The sequence below is a fragment of the Scyliorhinus canicula genome, chromosome 2 (genome assembly GCF_902713615.1).
Source record: "Scyliorhinus canicula chromosome 2, sScyCan1.1, whole genome shotgun sequence".
In the NCBI taxonomy this organism is placed as follows: domain Eukaryota; kingdom Metazoa; phylum Chordata; class Chondrichthyes; order Carcharhiniformes; family Scyliorhinidae; genus Scyliorhinus; species Scyliorhinus canicula.
Window position 1 is genome coordinate 281,527,868 of NC_052147.1, and position 19,557 is coordinate 281,547,424.

The 19,557-nt window shown below is 47.9% G+C and overlaps 2 protein-coding genes across 3 annotated transcripts in view; one reads left to right on the plus strand and one right to left on the minus strand.

The window, feature by feature from the left end:
• The window catches only part of LOC119962196 (ciliogenesis associated TTC17 interacting protein), a 53,350-nt gene extending 51,211 nt beyond the window's left edge, over nucleotides 1–2,139 (plus strand). For both annotated transcript variants that reach the window (XM_038790155.1, XM_038790156.1), the window contains 2 exons: nucleotides 572–660; nucleotides 1,901–2,139. In XM_038790155.1, coding sequence (XP_038646083.1) covers nucleotides 572–660; nucleotides 1,901–2,122 — 311 coding nt within the window. In that variant the 3' untranslated portion in view covers nucleotides 2,123–2,139. The remainder of the gene's footprint in view (nucleotides 1–571; nucleotides 661–1,900) is intronic.
• Nucleotides 2,140–13,552: 11,413 nt separating this feature from the next.
• On the minus strand, nucleotides 13,553–15,776 carry LOC119962461 (histone H2B.3-like). Its single transcript, XM_038790412.1, has 2 exons — nucleotides 15,606–15,776; nucleotides 13,553–13,804 (listed from the first exon to the last, which is right to left on the minus strand). The coding sequence occupies exons 1-2, from the start codon at nucleotides 15,726–15,728 to the stop codon at nucleotides 13,631–13,633; spliced, it is 297 nt and encodes a 98-aa protein (XP_038646340.1). The 5' UTR covers nucleotides 15,729–15,776; the 3' UTR covers nucleotides 13,553–13,630.
• Between the last annotated feature and the right edge of the window lie 3,781 nt (nucleotides 15,777–19,557).

The window sequence follows — 19,557 nt, forward strand, 5'->3', positions numbered from 1 at the left end:
ATGTACAGATTATAATCCGGTGTGAATCACATTCACCACACTCTTATTGTGTCGAGCATAGAAAATTAAGGGGTAACCTATTCAGGGTGTTTCAAAATGTTTTTCTTCGGGCTGTTTGGTCAAGACAGAAACCACTTCCTCTGATGGTGGAAATCCACAACAACGTTAAAATTAGAGCTGTACCATTCAAGGGTGATGTCAGGAACGACTTCTTCACACAACTCTCCCACAGTGAACTGTTGATGCTAGGGGTCAATTGAAAATTTGGAAACTTCAGACTGATAGATTTTGGTTAGGTAAGGGTATTATGGGATGCAGAAGCAAGGCATATTCTATCGTTCGACCCATGGCCCATCTCCCACTGCAGACAACATTCTCCACCCTGACCCTTTCCTACGCCCATACACACCTTATTAACCTCCAGACAGTTTATCTCACTCCTTTTGATTGGCATAGTATCCACTCCCTTCACTGGGGTCCATCCCTCACTCTGCCTTCAACTGGATTTACAGGAGAGTTTCAGATTATTAATCGATTTAAGGAATTTTACTTTGTTTCTGACCTTTTGCAGATGAAGTGGATCCCAAACCCGTATTTGAGAAGAAGGCCCTGATCTGGGAAGATGACATGCAGCTGTATTTTAAATTCATCGACAGAACGGTACCGTCTAATAACTGTTTGGACCGGGGCCTGAATTCAAACTGAACATAAGATGCTGAAAATTAATTCTGTGTTTTTAAACCCCTAACCATCTGAAAAGTGAAACTAAAAAAAAAAGCCACAGGTGTGCGGTGTTGCAACACATTGAATTATAGCATGCTGCGTTACTGCTCTGTGCATCAGCTTACTACAGGTTGCATTGCTCATCAGTGCATTGAATTGCAGCATGCTGCATTACTGCTCTGTGCATCAGCTTACTACATGTTGCATTGCTGCTCTGTGCATTGGGTTACAGAATGACGCATTACTGCTCTGTGCATTGGGTTACGGAATGATGCATTACTGCTCTGTTCATCAGCTTACTACATGTTGCATTGCTGCTCTGTGCATTGGGTTACATAATGTTGCATTGCTGCTCTGTGCATTGGGTTACAGAATGTTGCATTGCTGCTCTGTGCATTGGGTTACAGAATGTTGCATTGCTGCTCTGTGCATTGGGTTACAGAATGATGCATTGCTGCTCTGTGCATTGGGTTACAGAATGTTGCATTGCTGCTCTGTGCATTGGGTTACAGAATGTTGCATTGCTGCTCTGTGCATTGGGTTACAGAATGTTGCATTGCTGCTCTGTGCATTGGGTTACAGAATGATGCATTACTGCTCTGTTCATCAGCTTGCTACATGTTGCATTGCTGCTCGGTGCATTGGGTTACAGAATGTTGCATTGCTGCTCTGTGCATTGGGTGACAGAATGTTGCATTGCTGCTCTGTGCATTGGGTAACAGAATGATGCATTGCTGCTCTGTGCATTGGGTAACAGAATGATGCATTGCTGCTCTGTGCATTGGGTTACAGAATGCTGCTCTTCTTCGAAACAGTGCCAGGGAATGTTTAACATCTCCAATGAAAGAGGACACCCTCGCCAGTGCAGCATTCCCTCAGTGTTGTTGAGGCAAAGTGTCAGCCTGGATTTTGTGCTCAAGTCTCTTTGGAGCAGGTCTCAAACCCATGGCCTCCTGACACTAGAGGGCAAGAGGGGAAAGTGATTTCTGCTGAGGCACAGCTAACACCTGAACTTCAGTGTGTTCAGTTGGATTGACTGAAATAACCAGACAGACTCAGTGATCTTGTCTGCTTCCTGCCTTTGCCATGTCACCACACACGCACGTGCATTTTTTTTGAAAACTTGTAATGGCAATGGGCTGAAAAGGCTGCTTAACAAAAGTCTCTTGTCTTTCAGGAGGCGCTTAAAGCAGACTACAATAGTTACCTCCGACACCACCCAGAGCTCAGGGCCTTAATGGCTGACTTCCTGGAGTTCCTTCTGCTCCGCAAACCGCAAGATGTTGTTACCTTTGCTGCGGAATATTTTGCCCCTTTCTCCAAGCTCCACACAGAAGAGTCCCCCTTCCTGAACTCGAACAAGTCCAGCCCCTTCAAAAAACAAGAAGATTTAAATTAAAGGTTTTGTGAACCCTCTTTATTGTACCGACTTGCATTTTTACAGCCTCTTTAGCACGGTCAAACATCCCAAAGTGCTTTATGGACGTGTAATCAAAACAGAACCTCGCAAGGACGGAGGATCAAAGGTTTGGTTTTAAAGAGGTGAGGGTCAGGGTGATGCAGCCAAAGGCTTGGCTGCTCACAGCGGAGTACAATAAGCCCAAGATGTGCTGGAGCCCTGACCTGAAGGTGCGGCTTGTGGGCGGCCACAAAGAAAGATTAGCAGGGAAACCAAGCTCAGGGAGGGATTTGGAAACACAGGTAAGAATTTTAAAACTCAAGACATTGCCAGAACTGGAATCAATGTTGTGTTAAGCACATTGAGATAACACGGGCTGCAACTCGATGCAGCTATAACTGAAAGAGACTCCAGACCATGAAGTTAGTACAATTTGATTTATTGAACCTGTCACACAGTTAGCTCGGTTTTCTGTGAGTTCGACTCTCTGCTAACCTAAGTGTGATTACTCTGTCTGACTGAACCAGACTAGCTCTTAGCCACGTGCTGGAGGTGTTATATGATATATATACCCTGACTCACTCTGTGGATGTCCCCAGTGGAAAGAGGTGGAGTGTGAGTGCCTCGTGCCTTTTATAGTGGGAAACCACCCCCCAGTGTTCTGCCTGCTGATTGGTTATGTTCTGTTCTCTGTGTTCATTAGCTACCTGTCTGTATCCCATTATACGCATGTCTGCATATCATGACAAATGTGGATCAGCCAGCGGCCCCTTATCCCCAGAGGGAGTCAATACGGATCAGCCAGCGGCCCCTGCTTCCCCAGAGCTGGAGTAAATGTGGATCAGCCAACGGCCCCAACATCCCCAGACCTGGAGTCAATTTGGATCAGCTAGCGGCCCCAACATCCCCAGAGCAGGAGTCAATGTGGATCAGCCAGTGGCCCCAACATCCCCAGAGCTGGAGTCAATGTGGATCAGCCAGCAGCCGCTGCACCCCCAGAGCTGGAGTCAATGTGGATCAGCTAGCGGTCCCTGCACCCCCAGAGCTGGAGTCAATGTGGATCAGCTAGCGGCCTCTGCATCCCCAGAGCTGGAGTCAATGTGGATCAGCTAGCGGCCCCTGCACCCCCAGAGGGAGTCAATGTGGATCAGCTAGCGGTCCCTGCACCCCCAGAGCTGGAGTCAATGTGGATCAGCTAGCGGCCCCTGTATCCCCAGAGCTGGAGTCAATGTGGATCAGCTAGCGGCCTCTGCATCCCCAGAGCTGGAGTCAATGTGGATCAGCTAGCGGTCCCTGCACCCCCAGAGGGAGTCAATGTGGATCAGCCAGCAGCCCCTGTATCCCCAGAGCTGGAGTCAATGTGGATCAGCCAGCAGCCCCTGTATCCCCAGAGCTGGAGTCAATGTGGATCAGCTAGCGGCCCCAACATCCCCAGAGGGAGTCGATGTGGATCAGCTAGCGGCCTCTGCATCCCCAGAGCTGGAGTCAATGTGGATCAGCTAGTGGCCCCTGCACCCCCAGAGGGAGTCAATGTGGATCAGCTAGTGGCCCCTGTATCCCCAGAGGGAGTCAATGTGGATCAGCTAGCGGCCCCTGTATCCCCAGAGGGAGTCAATGTGGATCAGCCAGCGGCCCCTGTATCCCCAGAGCTGGAGTCAATGTGGATCAGCCAGCGGCCCCTGTATCCCCAGAGCTGGAGTCAATGTGGATCAGCTAGCGGCCCCTGTATCCCCAGAGGGAGTCAATGTGGATCAGCTAGCGGCCCCTGTATCCCCAGAGCTGGAGTCAATGTGGATCAGCCAGCGGCCCCTGTATCCCCAGAGCTGGAGTCAATGTGGATCAGCCAGCGGCCCCTGCATCCCCAGAGCTGGAGTCAATGTGGATCAGCCAGCGGCCCCTGTATCCCCAGAGGGAGTCAATGTGGATCAGCTAGCGGCCCCTGTATCCCCAGAGGCAGCACTGCTGCCCTCTCCCAGATTCAATTAAATGGAGTAAGACATGATTTACTTGCGTTGATCGCAAATAAAGACCCATCATTTATTCTTCAAAGCACCGATATCCAAGACCTTTGGTGTGTGTGGCAGGGGTTGGGGGTGTGGCTGTTGATATGAATTGAATTAGATTTTCTGTAGTGTGTACCGAGGTACAGTGAAAAGTATTGTTCTGCGTGCAGCTCAGACAGATCGTTCCATACATGATAAACCATAGGACATACAACAAATACACAATGTGAATACATAGACACAGGCATCGGGTGAGCATACAGGAGTGTAGTACTACAACTGTAGAGAGGATGTGTGAAGAGATCAGTTCAGTTCAAAAGAGGGTCACCCAGGAGTCTGGTAACCGGGGAAGAAGCTGTTTTTGAGTCTGTTGGTAGGTGTAGACAGAGTCAATGGATGGGAGGGGGGTTTGTGTGATGGACTGGGCTGTGTTCACGACTCTCTGAACTTTCTTGCGGTCTTGGGCCGAGCAGTTGCCATACCAGGCTGTGATGCAGCCAGGTAGGATGCTTTCTATGGTGCATCTGTAAATGTTGGTAAGAGTCAATGTGGACATGCCGAATTTCCTTAGTTTCCTGAGAAAGTATAGGTGCTGTTGTGCTTTCTTGGTCATAACGTTGACGTGGGTGGACCAGGACAGCTTGTTAGCCATGTGCACACCTCGGAATTTGTAACTGCTAACCATCTCCACCTCGGCCCCGTTGATGCAGACACGGGTGTGGACGATACTTCCTGAAGTCAGTGATCAGCACTTTAGCTTGTCTTGCTGACATCGACGGATAGATTGTTGTCGTCACACCACTCCACTAGGCTCTCTATCTCCCTCCTTGTGGTGAACGTATTATGGTAATCATTCACCACTGTATTACATTGTACTCTGCCGTGCCCTTGTGGGCTCCACCTATAGAACATAGAACAGTACAGCACAGAACAGGCCCTTCGGCCCTCGATGTTGTGCCGAGCAATGATCACCCTACTCAAACCCACGTATCCACCCTATACCCGTAACCCAACAACCCCCCCTTTAACCTTACTTTTTAGGACACTACGGGCAATTTAGCATGGCCAATCCACCTAACCCGCACATCTTTGGACTGTGGGAGGAAACCGGAGCACCCGGAGGAAACCCACGCACACACGGGGAGGACGTGCAGACTCCGCACAGACAGTGACCCAGCCGGGAATCGAACCTGGGACCCTGGAGCTGTGAAGCATTTATGCTAACCACCATGCTACCGTGCTGCCCCAATGGACTATGGACCATTGTGTTGTATTACACCGCTTGTATCATGTCGGTGCCCTTGTGGGCTCCGTCCCTGGCTCCGCACTCTTGAGGGGAGGTATATAGAGCAGCTGCCTTGTAGGCGGCTCTCAGTGCAGAGCAGTCGCAGGCAGGCACTGTTCTAGTTGATTAAAGCTACCGTTCACTTCAACTCTCTGTCTCGTGTGAATTGATGGTCGCATCACTCCTGTACTCTGACTCATCGTTATTCGAGATCCGACCCACTACGGTTGTGTCACCAGCAAACTTGTGGATGGAGTTGTTGCTACATTTTGCCACACAGTCGTGTGTGTATAGGGAGTATAGTAGGGGCTAAGTACGCAGCCTTACGGGCCCCTGGTATTGAGGACTATCATGGAGGAGGTGTTGTTTTTTATCCTTACTGATCGTGTTCTACGGGTTAGAAAGTCGAGGATCCAGTTGCAGAGGGAGGAGACAAGTCCTCGGTTTTGGAGCTTTGATATGAGCTTGGCTGGGATTATGATGTTGAAAGCAGAGCTCAAGTCAATGAATAGGAGTCTGAAGTAGGACCGGTTGTTGTCGAGATGCTCTGGGGATGTGTAGGGCCAGGGAGATGGAGTCTGCTGTGGACCGGTTGCGGCGGTATGCGAATTGCAGTGGATCAGTGCATTCTGGGACTATGCAGTTGATGTGAATCATGACCAACCTCTCGAAGCACTTCATAACGATCGATGTCAAGGCCACCAGACGGTAGTCATTGAGGTACGTTGCCTGGTTCATCTTGAGCACCGGTATGATGGTGGTCTTCTCGAAGCAGGTGAGAACTTTGGAACGGAGTAGGGAGAGGTTGAAGATGTCCGTGAACACACCCGCCAGTTGGTCCGTGCAGGATCTGAGTGCACGACCAGGTACTCCATCAGGATCCGTTGCTTTCCGAGGCTTCACTTTTAAGAAGGCTGATCTGACTTCGGAGGCTGTGACGGTGAGTATGGGTGTGTCCCGGGCTGCTGGGGCAGTTGACAGCGGTTTTCCTGCTCGAACCGAGGATAGAATGCATCGAGTTCATCGGGGAGGGGTGCACTACTGCCGGAGATTCTACTTAAGCTTTGCAGCACGTTATGTTGTTTAATTATTAGTCTGTGACTCTAGCTTTGTCCAGTATTGTCTCTTGGCGTCCCCGATGGTTTTGTGGAGGTCATACCTGGATTTCTCGTATAGGTCAGGGTTGCCTGTCTAGAAAGCCCCAGGCCCAACCTTCAGTGGGGAGTGAATCTCCTGATTAAACCATGACTTTCGGTTGGGCTTTCTGCAAATATATGAGAAATTCAGTACTTTACTCCTGAATGGCTTAATTTAATATGATATTGCCTCTCCATTCCTTGGAGTAAAGTGTTTCTCTACCTCATTTGATCATTTTAACGTTTCAAACATCTCAGTCAGGACATTGTTTGTCTCTTCTACAACCAAGGCAATACAAACCAAACTGTCCTCAATCCAACTCCTGGTTTCATTCTGTAAAAATTAAAGCACATTAATTAGAATCGGGTTGAAACTGTGTCACTCCAACTGGAGTAAAACATACAAACATATGCAATAGGAGTAGAGGTAGGCCATTCGGCCCCTCAAGCCTGCTCCACCACTGAATAAAACCATGGCTGATCCATTTGTCTTGAATTCCACATTCTCGTCTGCCCCTTTGATTCCCTTTCCAAACAAGCATCTATCTACCTGCGCTTTAGAAATACTCAGTGACCCTTCTTCCACTGTCTTCTGGGGCAGACAGTTCCAAAGTTGCACAACACTCCGAGAGAAAATAATTCTCCTCACCTCCATCCTAATAGGGCCACCCCTAGTTTTAAAACAGTACCCGCTAGCTCTGGACTCGCCCGCAAGAGGAAACATCCTTTCCACATCCACCTCGTCAAACCATTTAGGATCTTAGAAACTTCTCCCCTCACTCTTCTAACCTCTAGCAGAAACAAGCTCAGTTTGTCGAACCTATCCTTCTAAGCCAACCTTCTCATTCCGGGTATAAATCTAGTAAACCGCCTCTAAAGCATTTTCATCCTTAAATAAGGAGCCCAAACTTGCACGCAATGTCGGTCTCAGCTATGTCCTGTATGACTGAAGATTAACAGGCTAGATTCTCTGATTCTGAGGCTAAGTGTGGAGAAACGTGGTGATTTACATGGAAAAAAAATAATTGGCATCACCCCCTCACCGATGCTGCGACCAGCAAGGGGCTTACAGCCGCGCCACGTGAAACTCCCGGCCTCCTCGAAATAGACGGCCGGAGAATTGCCGGGACCGTGGCTGCGCATGCGCACGGTGACGACCTGCAGCCATCGTGCTGTACAACAAGGCGCCGGCCGTGTGCGGACACGACCTAGACACCGCTCGCCCCCCCCCCCCCAACAGCCCTCACTAAAGCCCCCACCTACCAGAAACACGGCTCCTGCCCGACCTTGGCGGCGCTGGACACAATCCGTAGCCGCTATGCCGGGCTCCCGCTACGACTGGGACCACACATCCCCCTGCGCCGTCGTGAACCCGGCCCATCGGGGGTGGGCCTTCAGGTGACGTCCTGAGGCCGACCCAACGGTGTGCGGCACGTGCCGCGATGACACCATTTCAGAGGGGGCGGAGAATGCGAAACCTGCGTAAGACAGGTGCCAACCCCCCGATTCCGTCATAAAAATGGATTCTCCACCCGACCGCCGATTGGGCAATCTGCATCGGGAAAAGGAGAATCTCGCCCAACAGTCTTACATATGTTGAATTCCTCTCTTATTACAAGGGGCTGTTTAGCACAGGGCTAAATCGCTGGCTTTGAAAGCAGACCAAGCAGGCCAGCAGCACGGTTCGATTCCCGTACCAGCCTCCCCGAACAGGCGCCGGAATGTGGCGACTAGGGGCTTTTCACACTAACTTAATTTGAAGCCTACTTGTGACAATAAGCGATTTTCATTTCATTTATTAAAGGACTGCATTTCATTCGCCTTCTTGGTTACATGCTGCACCTGCATACAAAACCTTTGTGATTCATACAAGAGAACAATTTAATCCCTCTGCACCTCAGCATTCTGCAGTCATTCTCCATTTAAGTAATGCTCTGCTTATTTTAGCCTGCCTTCAGGAAGGGTAAAATAAGCAGAGTATTACTTAAATGGCCTCAGAAGCCCACAGACCTACCCCACAGACCTAGAGTCCCACAGGTTCACCTCCAAGTGATACAGGACATCATGGCCATCTCGTCATCTCCACTGGAGCCGAAGACCCCAGAACACTCCAACACCGTGGACACGGTCCCTCTCACCAAAAAGCAGAGGTTCAAGATGAAGTTTCACATCATCGGGTAAAATAAGAGACACCCAGAGAAGCAGTTATCTCACAATCCAGTATCGTTGGGAAGCAACGCTGATTTGATTTTACAGGCTTGCATCAAAATGTGTTTAAAATATACAAAGTGTTCATTGTTCTGACCGCACTTTTGATGATGGGGTACAGAACCTGGATATAGCTTAAAGAAATGTTGAAGCTGCTGGTCTTGCCCAGGTGGCACTAGCCAGGTTGGATTTATTTGCACGTGGTGGTCAGGCCACGGGTGCCCTGCATGGGTGTTGGGGGGGGGGGCTAACCCCCCATTCCCCATTCCCCCCCCCCCCCCTCCTGTGTTGGGGCTTTGGGGTGGGGTTGGGGATTGCTTCAGAGGCACCACCTTTGGGGCTGGTTTAGCACACTGGGCCAAATCGCCGGCTTTGAAAGCAGACCAAGGCAGGCCAGCAGCACGGTTCAATTCCGGTACCAGCCTCCCCGAACAGGCTCCAGAATGTGGCGACTAGGGGCTTTTCACAGTAACTTCATTTGAAGCCTACTTGTGACAATAAGCAATTATTGTCGGGGCACCATTTAAAGATGGTGTCCCAATCGCGCACTACACAGCTCCGGAGAGCAGAGCTCAGCACACAAAACACAGCTATGTGCGGCCACAGGCGTGCGATCCCTGATCTAATGCGAGTGCAGTTTTACAGGGTTGCGTGCACTGGAAAACACGCTCGCTGTGGCACTTGTTCCTAATTAATTAAATCACACCCTAGTTTCTCACGTCCTAGGAAACTATTGTCGCCTATGCTTTTGTTTTATTCAAGGTGGCCTGGACATGTTCCTTCTGCCTGCAGAGGACAGATCCCTGCATATACATAGATGTAACTTTGAGCAATTGTAGTGAGTCACAGTGCGAGCCTGACGTTGGCTGTTTGTATTCTTAGCATTTTCAGGATTGTTCAGCAACTGCTGCCCAATCACAGAATCACAACATGTAACATTATGCAGTTTTGCAAACACAGGCTGGTTGACTATATAGATACATAGCAGATAGGAGCAGGAGGAGGCCTTTTGGCCCTTCGAGACTGCTCTGCCATTCATCACGATCATGGCTGATCACCCAGCTCAGTAGCCTAATCCTGCTTTCTCCCCATAGCCTTTGATCCCATTCTCCCCAAGTGCTATATCCAGCTGCCTCTTGAATATATTCAAAGTTTTAGCATCAACTACTTCCTGTGGTAATGAATTCCACAGGCTCACCACTCTTTGTGTGAAAAAATGTCTCCTTATCTCTGTCCGAAATGGTTTACCCTGAATCCTCAGGCCGTGACCCCTGGTTCTCGACACACCCATCATTGGTAACATCTTCCATGCATCTACCCTGTCTAGTCCTGTTAGAATTTTATAAGTCTCTATGAGATCCCCCCACATTCTTCTGAACTCCAGCGAGAACAATCCCAACCTAGTCAATCTCTCCTCATATGACAGTCCCGCCATCCCAGGAATCAGTCTGGTAAACCTTTGCTGCACTCCCTCGAGAGCAAGAACATCCTTCCTCAGAGAAGGAGACCAAAACTGCACACAATACTCCAGGTGTGGCCTCACCAAGGCCCTGTACAATTGCAGCAACACATCCCTGCTTCTATACCCGAACCCTCTCGCAATGAAGGCCAACGTACCATTAGCCTTCTTTACTGCCTGCTGTACCTGCATGCCTACCTTCAGCAACTGGGGCACAAGGACACCCAGGTCCCGCTGCACACTCCCCTCTCCCAATTTACAACCATTCAGGTAGTAATCTGCCTTCCTGTTTTTGCTTCCAAAATGAATAACCTCACACATATCCAAATTATACTGCATCTGCCATTGGCTTGCCCACTCGCCCAACCTGTCCAGATCTTGCTGTAGGATCCCTGCATCCTCGTCACAATTCACCCTCCCACCTAATTTGGTATCATCTGTAAATTTGGAGATGTTACATTTTGTTCCCTTATCCAAATCATTAATATATATTGTGAATAGCTGGGGTCCCAGCACCGATCCCTGTGGTACCCCACTGGTTACTGTCTGCCAATTTGAAAAGGACCCATTAATCCCTACTTTTTGTTTCCTCTCTGCCAACCAGTTTTCTATCCACCTCAATACATTTCCTCCAATCCCATGTGCTTTAATTTTGCACAATAATCTCTTATGTGGGACTTTGTCAAACACCTTCTGAAAGTCCAAATATACCACATCGGCTGGCTCCCTCTTGTCAACTGTACTGGTTACCTCTTCAAAGAATTCCAAGCATGATTTTCCCTTCATAAATCCATGCTGACTCTGACTAATCCTGCCACTGCTTTCTAAATGTTCCGCTATGAAGTCCTTGATAATGCATTTTCCCCACTACCGATGTTAGGCTGACTGGTCTATAATTCCCTGCTTTCTCTCTACCTCCCTTTTTGAATATCGGAGTGACGTGAGCTACCCTCCAATCTGCAGGGACAGTTCCAGAGTCTATAGAATCCTGGAAGATGACCACCAATCCATCCACTATTTCCAGAGCCACCTCCTTAACGCACTCTGGGATGCAGATTCTCAGGCCCTGGGGATTTATCCGCCTTTAATCCCATCAGTTTTCCCAGCACCATTTCTCTACTAATGTTGAGCTCCCTCAGTTCTTCCCTCTCACTAAACCTTTCATTCTCCAACATTTCTGGGATCTGATGTGTCCTCATTTGTGAAGACAGAACCAAATTATGTATTTAATTGCTCAGCCATTTCTTTGTCCCTTATTATGCATTCCCCTGTTTCTGCCTGTAGGGGGCCTACATTTCTCTTTACCAATCTCTTTCTCTTCACATATCTGTAGAAACTCTTAGTGTCAGTCTTTATGTTCCCTGCAAGCTTACTTTCATACTGTACTTTCCCCTTCTTAATCAATCCCTTCGTCCTTCTTTGCTGAATTCTAAACTGTTCCCAATCCTCGGACCTATTATTTTTCTTGGCCAACCTGTATGCTGCTTCCTTGTATCGGATACTATTTCTAATTTCCTTTGCAAGCCATGGATTGGCCCTCTTATCCCCTTTGCTTTTGTGTTAGACAGGAATGAACAGTTGCCTTAGTTCCCCCATGCCTTCCTTGAATGTTTGCCATTGTCTATCCACTGTCATCCCTTTAAGTAACTCTCCCCAATCTATCAAGGCCAACTCACACCTCATAACCTCATAGTTCCCTTTATTAAGATTCAGCACCCTAGTCTCCGAATCAACTACTTCACTCGCCATCTCGATAAAAAAAATTCTATCATGTTATGGTCGCTCATCCCCAAGGGGTCTCGTACAGTCAGATTGGCAATGATTCCCTTCTCATTACACAGTACCCAGTCTAAGATGGCCTGCTCTCTAGTTGGTTCCTCCGCATATTGGTCAAGAAAACCATCCCGTACACACACCAGGAATTCTTCCTCGGCATCGTGGCTAATTTGATTTGTCCAATGTATGTGAAGATTAAAATCACCCATGATCACAGATATTCCCTTATTACATGCCATTTCCAATCTCACCACTGCAGTTTCAAGGTCTATATATGACACCCACTAATGTTTTTGTCCCTTGGGGTATTTCTCAACTCTACCCATACAGATACATATTGTCAGAGATAATATCCTTTCTCACTATTGTGTTAATTTCCTCTTTAATCAGCAGTGCCACACCACCACCTTTTCTTATATGCCTGTCCTTCCTAAATACTGAGAACCCTGGGACATTCAGCTCCCATCCCGGTTCACCCTGCAGCCATGTCTCCGTAATCCCAATTATATCATACCCATTTATATCTATCGGCATGATTAGTTCATCCACTTTATTGCAAATACTCTTGCGCATTAAGGCACAGAGCCTTTAAGTTTGGCTTTTTCCACAATGCTCGTCTTACTCCCAATATTTTTCTCTCCTGCCCGGTTTGAATTTTGTCCATGGTTTCTCCACCTTTCGCTTTTGTCCTTGCTCCCTCATTCTCGGACTCCTTGTGTAGGTTCCCATGCCCCTGGCATGTTAGTTTAAACCCTCCCCAACCACTCTAGCAAATAGGCCCCCAGGACATCAGTTCCCAGGACATCAGTTCCAGTCCTGCCCAGATCCCACCTCCCCCGAACCAGTCCCAATGCCCCAGGAATCAGAACCCCCCCCCCGCTGACACCATCCCTTCAGCCACATATTCATGTCATTTCTACTTTTGACTAGCATGTGGCACCAGTGGCAATCCTGAGATCACTATCTTGGAGGTCCGATTTCTTAACTTTCTTCCCAACTCCCTGTATTCTGCTTTTAGGACCATTTGTACCGATGTGTACCACGACCACTGGCTGTTCACCCTCCCCCTCCAGAATGTCCTGTACCTGCTCAGAGACATCCTTGACCCTAGCACCAGGGAGGCAACATACCATCCTGGAGTCTTGTTTGTGGCCACAGAAACACCTGTCTATTTCCCTTACAATTGAATCCCTTATAACTATTGAACTGTCACACTTATTACTCCTAGTAGTCGGTACTCTGCCTAATGCAAACAGCCAAAGGAATGTGCTGTACTCATTCCACAGCACAGAAGCTGGTAATCCCAAAACCAAGATACATGCAAGTAGGAAGCTGCACCAGGCAAGGCGATGAAGGTAAAGCACTTATTAAATATTACCCAGAGAAACTATGTTTTTCCTCCCACTATCCAGGGAACTTGCCTGTGCAATTTCCATATTTTGGGACCAATAGTGCATCTTCCTGGGCATGTCCTATCTCCACCCATCTGGGCCATTGTAGGGACATGCAGGGGACCAGATTTGAGATGAATTAATTCAAGGCAAGAGGCACACCCCAGCAAGATAGATGTATCAAACTTTATTTATTGAAAAATTAAAATTTTGCATTATATTAATATAGCAGCATTCAGTAGAAATACATTTAATAGCAGCCTCTATGGAGCAGACGGCTCAGAGCACGCTGAACTTCTTGGCTGGTGATGGTGCGTCTCTTGTTGTAGAGGGATAACCTGGCAGCCTCAGCAGCTATCTGGTCAAATAGAGACGAGGAATTCATCCACACAGACTCCACAGGGCTCCCATGTTCTGGATGTGCCTGTAAAGCAGATACCATGGATTCCATTAACAGGCGACATCAGATAGACAGGATTTAATGTTGTACTCAGTATCCATCAGTGCAGCTAACACCAAGAATTAACACCATCCAGGTCAAAGCAGCTTCTTGATCAGCTCAAACAGCAGTGTACTGTCCACTGCAGCAACCAGCCAGGCCTTCAACAACATCTCCAAAACCAATCTATCACCTCAAAAAACAAAGGCAGCAGGGACATGGGAACAACACCCATTATTCGAGGAAGTGGCAATGTCACTAGACTAGAAAGAGGCGCCCAGGCGAATATCCCTCCATGGGAGCTCGCTGGTGGAATTTAAATTCAATTAATAAATCTGGAATTAAGTTAGTCAGTGATGGTGACCACAACAACCATCATCAATCTTGTAACATCTGGCCTTTTAGGTAAGAAAATCTGACATCCTTCTGGCCACAGCAATGTGGTTGACCAACCAAATCAGCACTCAGCTCGGGCAATTAGGGATGGGAACAAACCCCTATCCAATGAAAAATATTCCAACTTCACTTGGTGCTATCCACCACCCCCCTTGCAAAAATCACCTGGAGCCCCCTACCCAACATAGGAAGCAGCTCACTAAAGGAAAATCCACGTTGGCTGGGATTTTGCACCCCCATTTGCTTTTGGGCAGGTTTAGCACGAGAACAGAGAAGATCACACGATGCAAGTCACATTTCACATCAATGTAGATGGGCACTCATTAAGAATGCCAAAGATCAGACTTTGCTGATACGAGAGAAAAATAGCAGTCTTGCTAATTCCCCATTAAGAAAATCTCTGGGTCAGTCATGTGCAAGTGGACAAATACCCTTATTGAGTGGACACCTGTTAACTCTTACTCCCAGCAGAGGAGGCCATTTAGTCATCAATGGTTAATATGCTATCAAGTTGCCTCCTGCTCCATTTGGAAAGACACAGAATAGAAGTAATTGACTCAGTCCCAGTAGGACATTTCCAAATCAGGCTCAAGAAAAAGGTTACAATTTTCATATCCCATAGAGGACAGGTCCATTCCCACATCCCAACAGATTTCTCTCCCACCCCAGCAACCCCCACACAGAGCAATACCATCAAGAGAGGTGACCAATGAGCAAGAGGCACGGAGACCATTCCAGTGGGATGAAGGGGTACAAACAACCAGTGAATCAGAAATAACAGTTTTACCCATTAAAAAAAAGTGTCAGAAGAGATAAAAATTACCCTGGGAAGGGCCAGAGGATTTTATGGAGGTGCAAATTCCATATGGAGGGCGGAGAATGAAAGATTATGCAAGAGAAATGGATCATAAATATACAGTTACTAGGAGTGAATGGGGAAAGTCAAAAAAAAAAAGTGTGGGGAACTCAACTAGTATAGGAAACAATGGAGGAAGTGTAGATCAAAGCCTAGAGGGAAAAAACAACCTTAAAAAAGTGTTTCTCTTCAATGCTTACCTTTGTAAGAAATAGTTCCCCCTCCTTAGAAGCAGAAGGCTTCCTAACCCAATTACACCCAGCAATTCTTTAAATTGGATGGAGCTAATGTTTATTGAAAAAGAAAAAGAAATGTCTGTCTCAGGAAAGTGGCTCACTAGTGTTGGTTTAACCACATTGCAATCCTGCAGATACATCACAAAGTATAGGGCAGGGGATTATATATTAACTACTGTACCTTTTTTGTGAAGTACCAATTTAATGAAACATTACTTTCCTGTTACAAGTATTACCGTCTGTCCCCAACTCAATGAGTGAACAGTGCCAACACATCAAAGATTCCCCCACCCCATACCTGTTTTGACATCTTATAGATGTAGGTTGTATATCTGTTCTTCCGCTTGAAATTGGTTCTTTTCTCAGCTTTGCCCAGCTCCACAGATTGCTTGGTTTTGACAACAGAAGCCACTGCCTTCATTATCACCTGGATTCTGTGACCAAATTCAACAAAAGCAAGGACTTTCCAACCCAGCCCACAAATAATTCTCTCTGGGCCCCAAAAAGCTGCTTTAAAATACTCTCCAATCACCTGCTGCCAATTAGAACAATTTGTATTTAAATGATCACAATTCTTCTGATCATTCTATTGCCCCCATTGAAGTAATCAAGTTTAAATAGGCTTGCCCCAATTGTGCAGGAAGTTTTGAAAGTGTCTTCTGTGTCCTGAGCTCTTCTCTGTGTCCTGAGCTACTTGAACAGTTAGCAGGGAATCTGCCGATCTTCGATCAAGAAAAAGTTTCTTTTTAAGCTGAACACGCAGTGCAGAAGGAGGCCATTTGACCCATCGAGCCTGCACTGACCCACTTAAGCCCTCACTTCCACCCTATCCCCGTAACCCAATAACCCCTCCTAACCTTTTTGGTCACTAGGGGCAATTTATCATGGCCAATCCACCTAACCTGCACATCTTTGGACCGTGGGAGGAAACCGGAGCACCCGGAGGAAACCCACGCAGACACGGGGGCGGGGGGCGGGGGGCGGGGGGGGGGGGGGGGGACGTGCAGACTCCGCACAGACTCCGCACAGACTCCGCACAGACAGTGACCCAGCGGGGAATCGAACCTGGGACCCTGGCGCTGTGAAACCACAGTGCTAACCACTGAGCTACCATGCTGCCCAAAGATGAGAAACTGTCAAAGATCTGTTGCCATGCCGATACAGCAAAGGAATTAGGAAGGCAAATGGCTTGTCAGCTTTATCTTAAAGAGGTATTAGAGTGAAGGGAGGTTGGCCGTGTGGTATTGCCCCTACCTCTGGCCCACAGGTTCTAGCTTCAAGTCTTGCTGCAGGATTTGGTGACCACGGAAGATGTGCTCAAAATGTGACCAAAAAGGGTCATTAACAACTTACAAATCCTTCCAGTATTCCCGGAGCCAGGAAGAGAAGTCATGCGCCCTGGTGCCACCCCCTGTTCCTGGCTCTTTATTCCCCAGGCTGCTGAATTAATCCTCTCCCTCAACGGTGCATGATCTTTTTCCCCTTTCGAGATTTCCGATCACCCTATTATAGAAAGGATATTATTAAACAAGAAAGAGTGCAGAAAAGATTTACTAGGATGCTACCAGGACTTGATGGTCTTGAGTTATAAGGAGAGGCTGGAGAGGCTGGGATTTTATTCCCTGGAACATAGGAGGTTTAGGGGTGATCTTATAGAGGTGCATAAAATAATGAGGAGCATACATAAGGTAGATAGTCAACATCTTTTCCCAAAGATAGGAGTGTCTATAACTAGAGGGCATAGGTTTAAGGTGAGAGGGGAGAGATACAAAAGGGTCCAGAGGGGAATTTGTTTCCAAATGGGTATAAATCCTGTCCCTGAGAATTCTCTCCAAAAATCTACCTACTACCGATGTGAGGCTCACCGGCCTATAGTTTCCAGGATTATCCCTGCTACCTTTCTTAAACAGCGGTACCACATTAGCTATTCTCCAATCCTGTGGGATCTCACCTGTAGCCAATGATAATACAAAGATAAAAACAAATGACTGCGGATGCAGGAATCTGAAACCAAAAGAGAAAATGCTGGAAAATCTCAGCAGGTCTGGCAGCATCTGTAAGGAGAGAAAAGAGCTAACCCTTCAAGTCCCGATGACCCTTTGTCAAAGGAGATACAAAGATGTCAGTCAAGGCCCCAACAATTTCTTCCCTCGCTTCCCTCAGTATTCTGGTGTAAATCCCATCTGGCCCAGGAGACTTATCGACATTAATATCTTTGAAAATACCCAATACCACCTCCTTTTCGATGTTAACATGACCCAGACTGTCCACACATCCTACCCAAGAATCATCTTCCATTAAGTGCTTTTCCTTGGTGAACACTGATGCAAAGTAATCATTTAGTACCTCGCCCATTTCCTCTGGCTCAACACATGGATTCCCCCCACTGTTCTTAAGTGGTCCAATCCTTTCCCTGGCCACCCTCTTGTTATTTACATATGAATAAAAAGCTTTGGGATTCACCTTAATCCTACTTGCCAAGGACTTTTCATGACCCCTCTTAGCCCTCCTCATTTCCCGCTCAAGTACTTTCCTACTTACGTACCACATTTAACAGTCGCCTAATGTTGCTCAATAACTGCCGCTCATTAACAAAACCTGCCTAGTCCTCAGAGACCACCTCCGTGCCAGCACCTCCCCAACCGTCTCACCAGCATCTTAGCCAGCAGCATCCCCTCGGTGTTTAAAAGGGAGATAGGCCTATTAGACCCACACTCTACTGGGTCCTTATCCTTCTTTGGGATTAAAGGGAGCAATGCCTGAGCCAGCGTAGCCAACAGCTGCTCCCACGCCAATGAGTCATTAAACATCCCTTAGAAATTCCCTGGAGATGGGGGTGGCAACACTACCGAAAATTGTTTATAAAATTCCACCGGAAACTATCCGGCCCCAGCGCTTTCCCGGCTGTATGAGCCTGGCGGACGCCAATATCTCCTGGCAGTGGCACCTCCAAAATGTGTCCCTTCCCCCTCTCCACCTCGCGGAATTCCAGCCCTTCTAAAAAATGCCCCATCTCCTCTTCCTCCCCCCGGGACTCAGACACATACAACCCTCTGGTGAAAGGCCTCGAATGCCTCATTAATTTTCCCCAGCTCCATTACCCCTCCGCCCATCCCTCATCTGTGCTTTCTCCCCTCATGGCAGCCTGCTACCTCAACTGATGGGTTAACAGGCGGCTGGCCTTTACCCCGTACTCATAGAACACTCCACTTGAGCGATGCTGCTGGATCAATGCCTTTCCCCGTCGTCAGTCGATCAAACTCCCCTTATAACATCCCCCCTTCTGCTTACAACGAGGCCACTGAGTGCCGTCACCCACTTCCACCAACCTGGATTGGATTGGATTTATTGTCACGCGTACCGAGGTACAGTGAAAGGTATTTGTGGTAAACCACTGTTCCACCTGTATTAGGTGATGTAAGGTAGGACCTGTACTACAGGTTCGCCGGTAGCCCCTGCCGGCTAGCTCCGCCCAGGAAGAGGAGAATAAATATGTGTGTCCTCTATTCAGCAGCCATTTCGCCAGCTGCAGCAGGAGGCCAAGCAAATAGGTAGGAAAGGGGACAAGGATGTCAGGCAGGCCTTTAGGGAGCTCGGATGGAAGCTCAGAGCGAGAACAAACAGAGTTGTTATCTCTGGGTTGTTGCCCGTGCCACGTGATAGGGAGACGAGGAATAGGGAGAGAGAGCAATTAAACACGTGGCTACAGGTATGGTGCAGGCGGGAGGGATTCAGATTTCTGGATAACTGGGGCTCTTTCTGGGGAAGGTGGGACCTCTATAGACAGGATGGTCTACATCTGAACCTAAGGGGCACCAATATCCTGGGGGGGAGATTTGTTAGTACTCTTTGGGGGGGTTTAAACTAATTCAGCAGGGGCATGGGAACCTGGATTGTAGTTTTGGGGTACGGGAGATTGAGAGTAGAGAGGTCAGGAGCACAGATTTGACTTCGCAGGAGGGTGCCAGTGTTCAGGTCGGTGGTTTGAAGTGTGTCTATTTCAATGCCAGGAGTATACGAAATAAGGTAGGGGAACTGGCAGCATGGGTTGGTACCTGGGACTTCGATGTTGTGACCATTTCAGAGACATGGATAGAGCAGGGACAGGAATGGTTGTTGCAGGTTCCGGGGTTTAGGTGCTTTAGTAAGGTCAGAGAAGGGGGCAAAAGAGGGGGAGGTGTGGCGCTGCTAGTCAAGGACAGTATTACGGTGGCAGAAAGGATGCAAGATGGAGACTCTTCTTCCGAGGC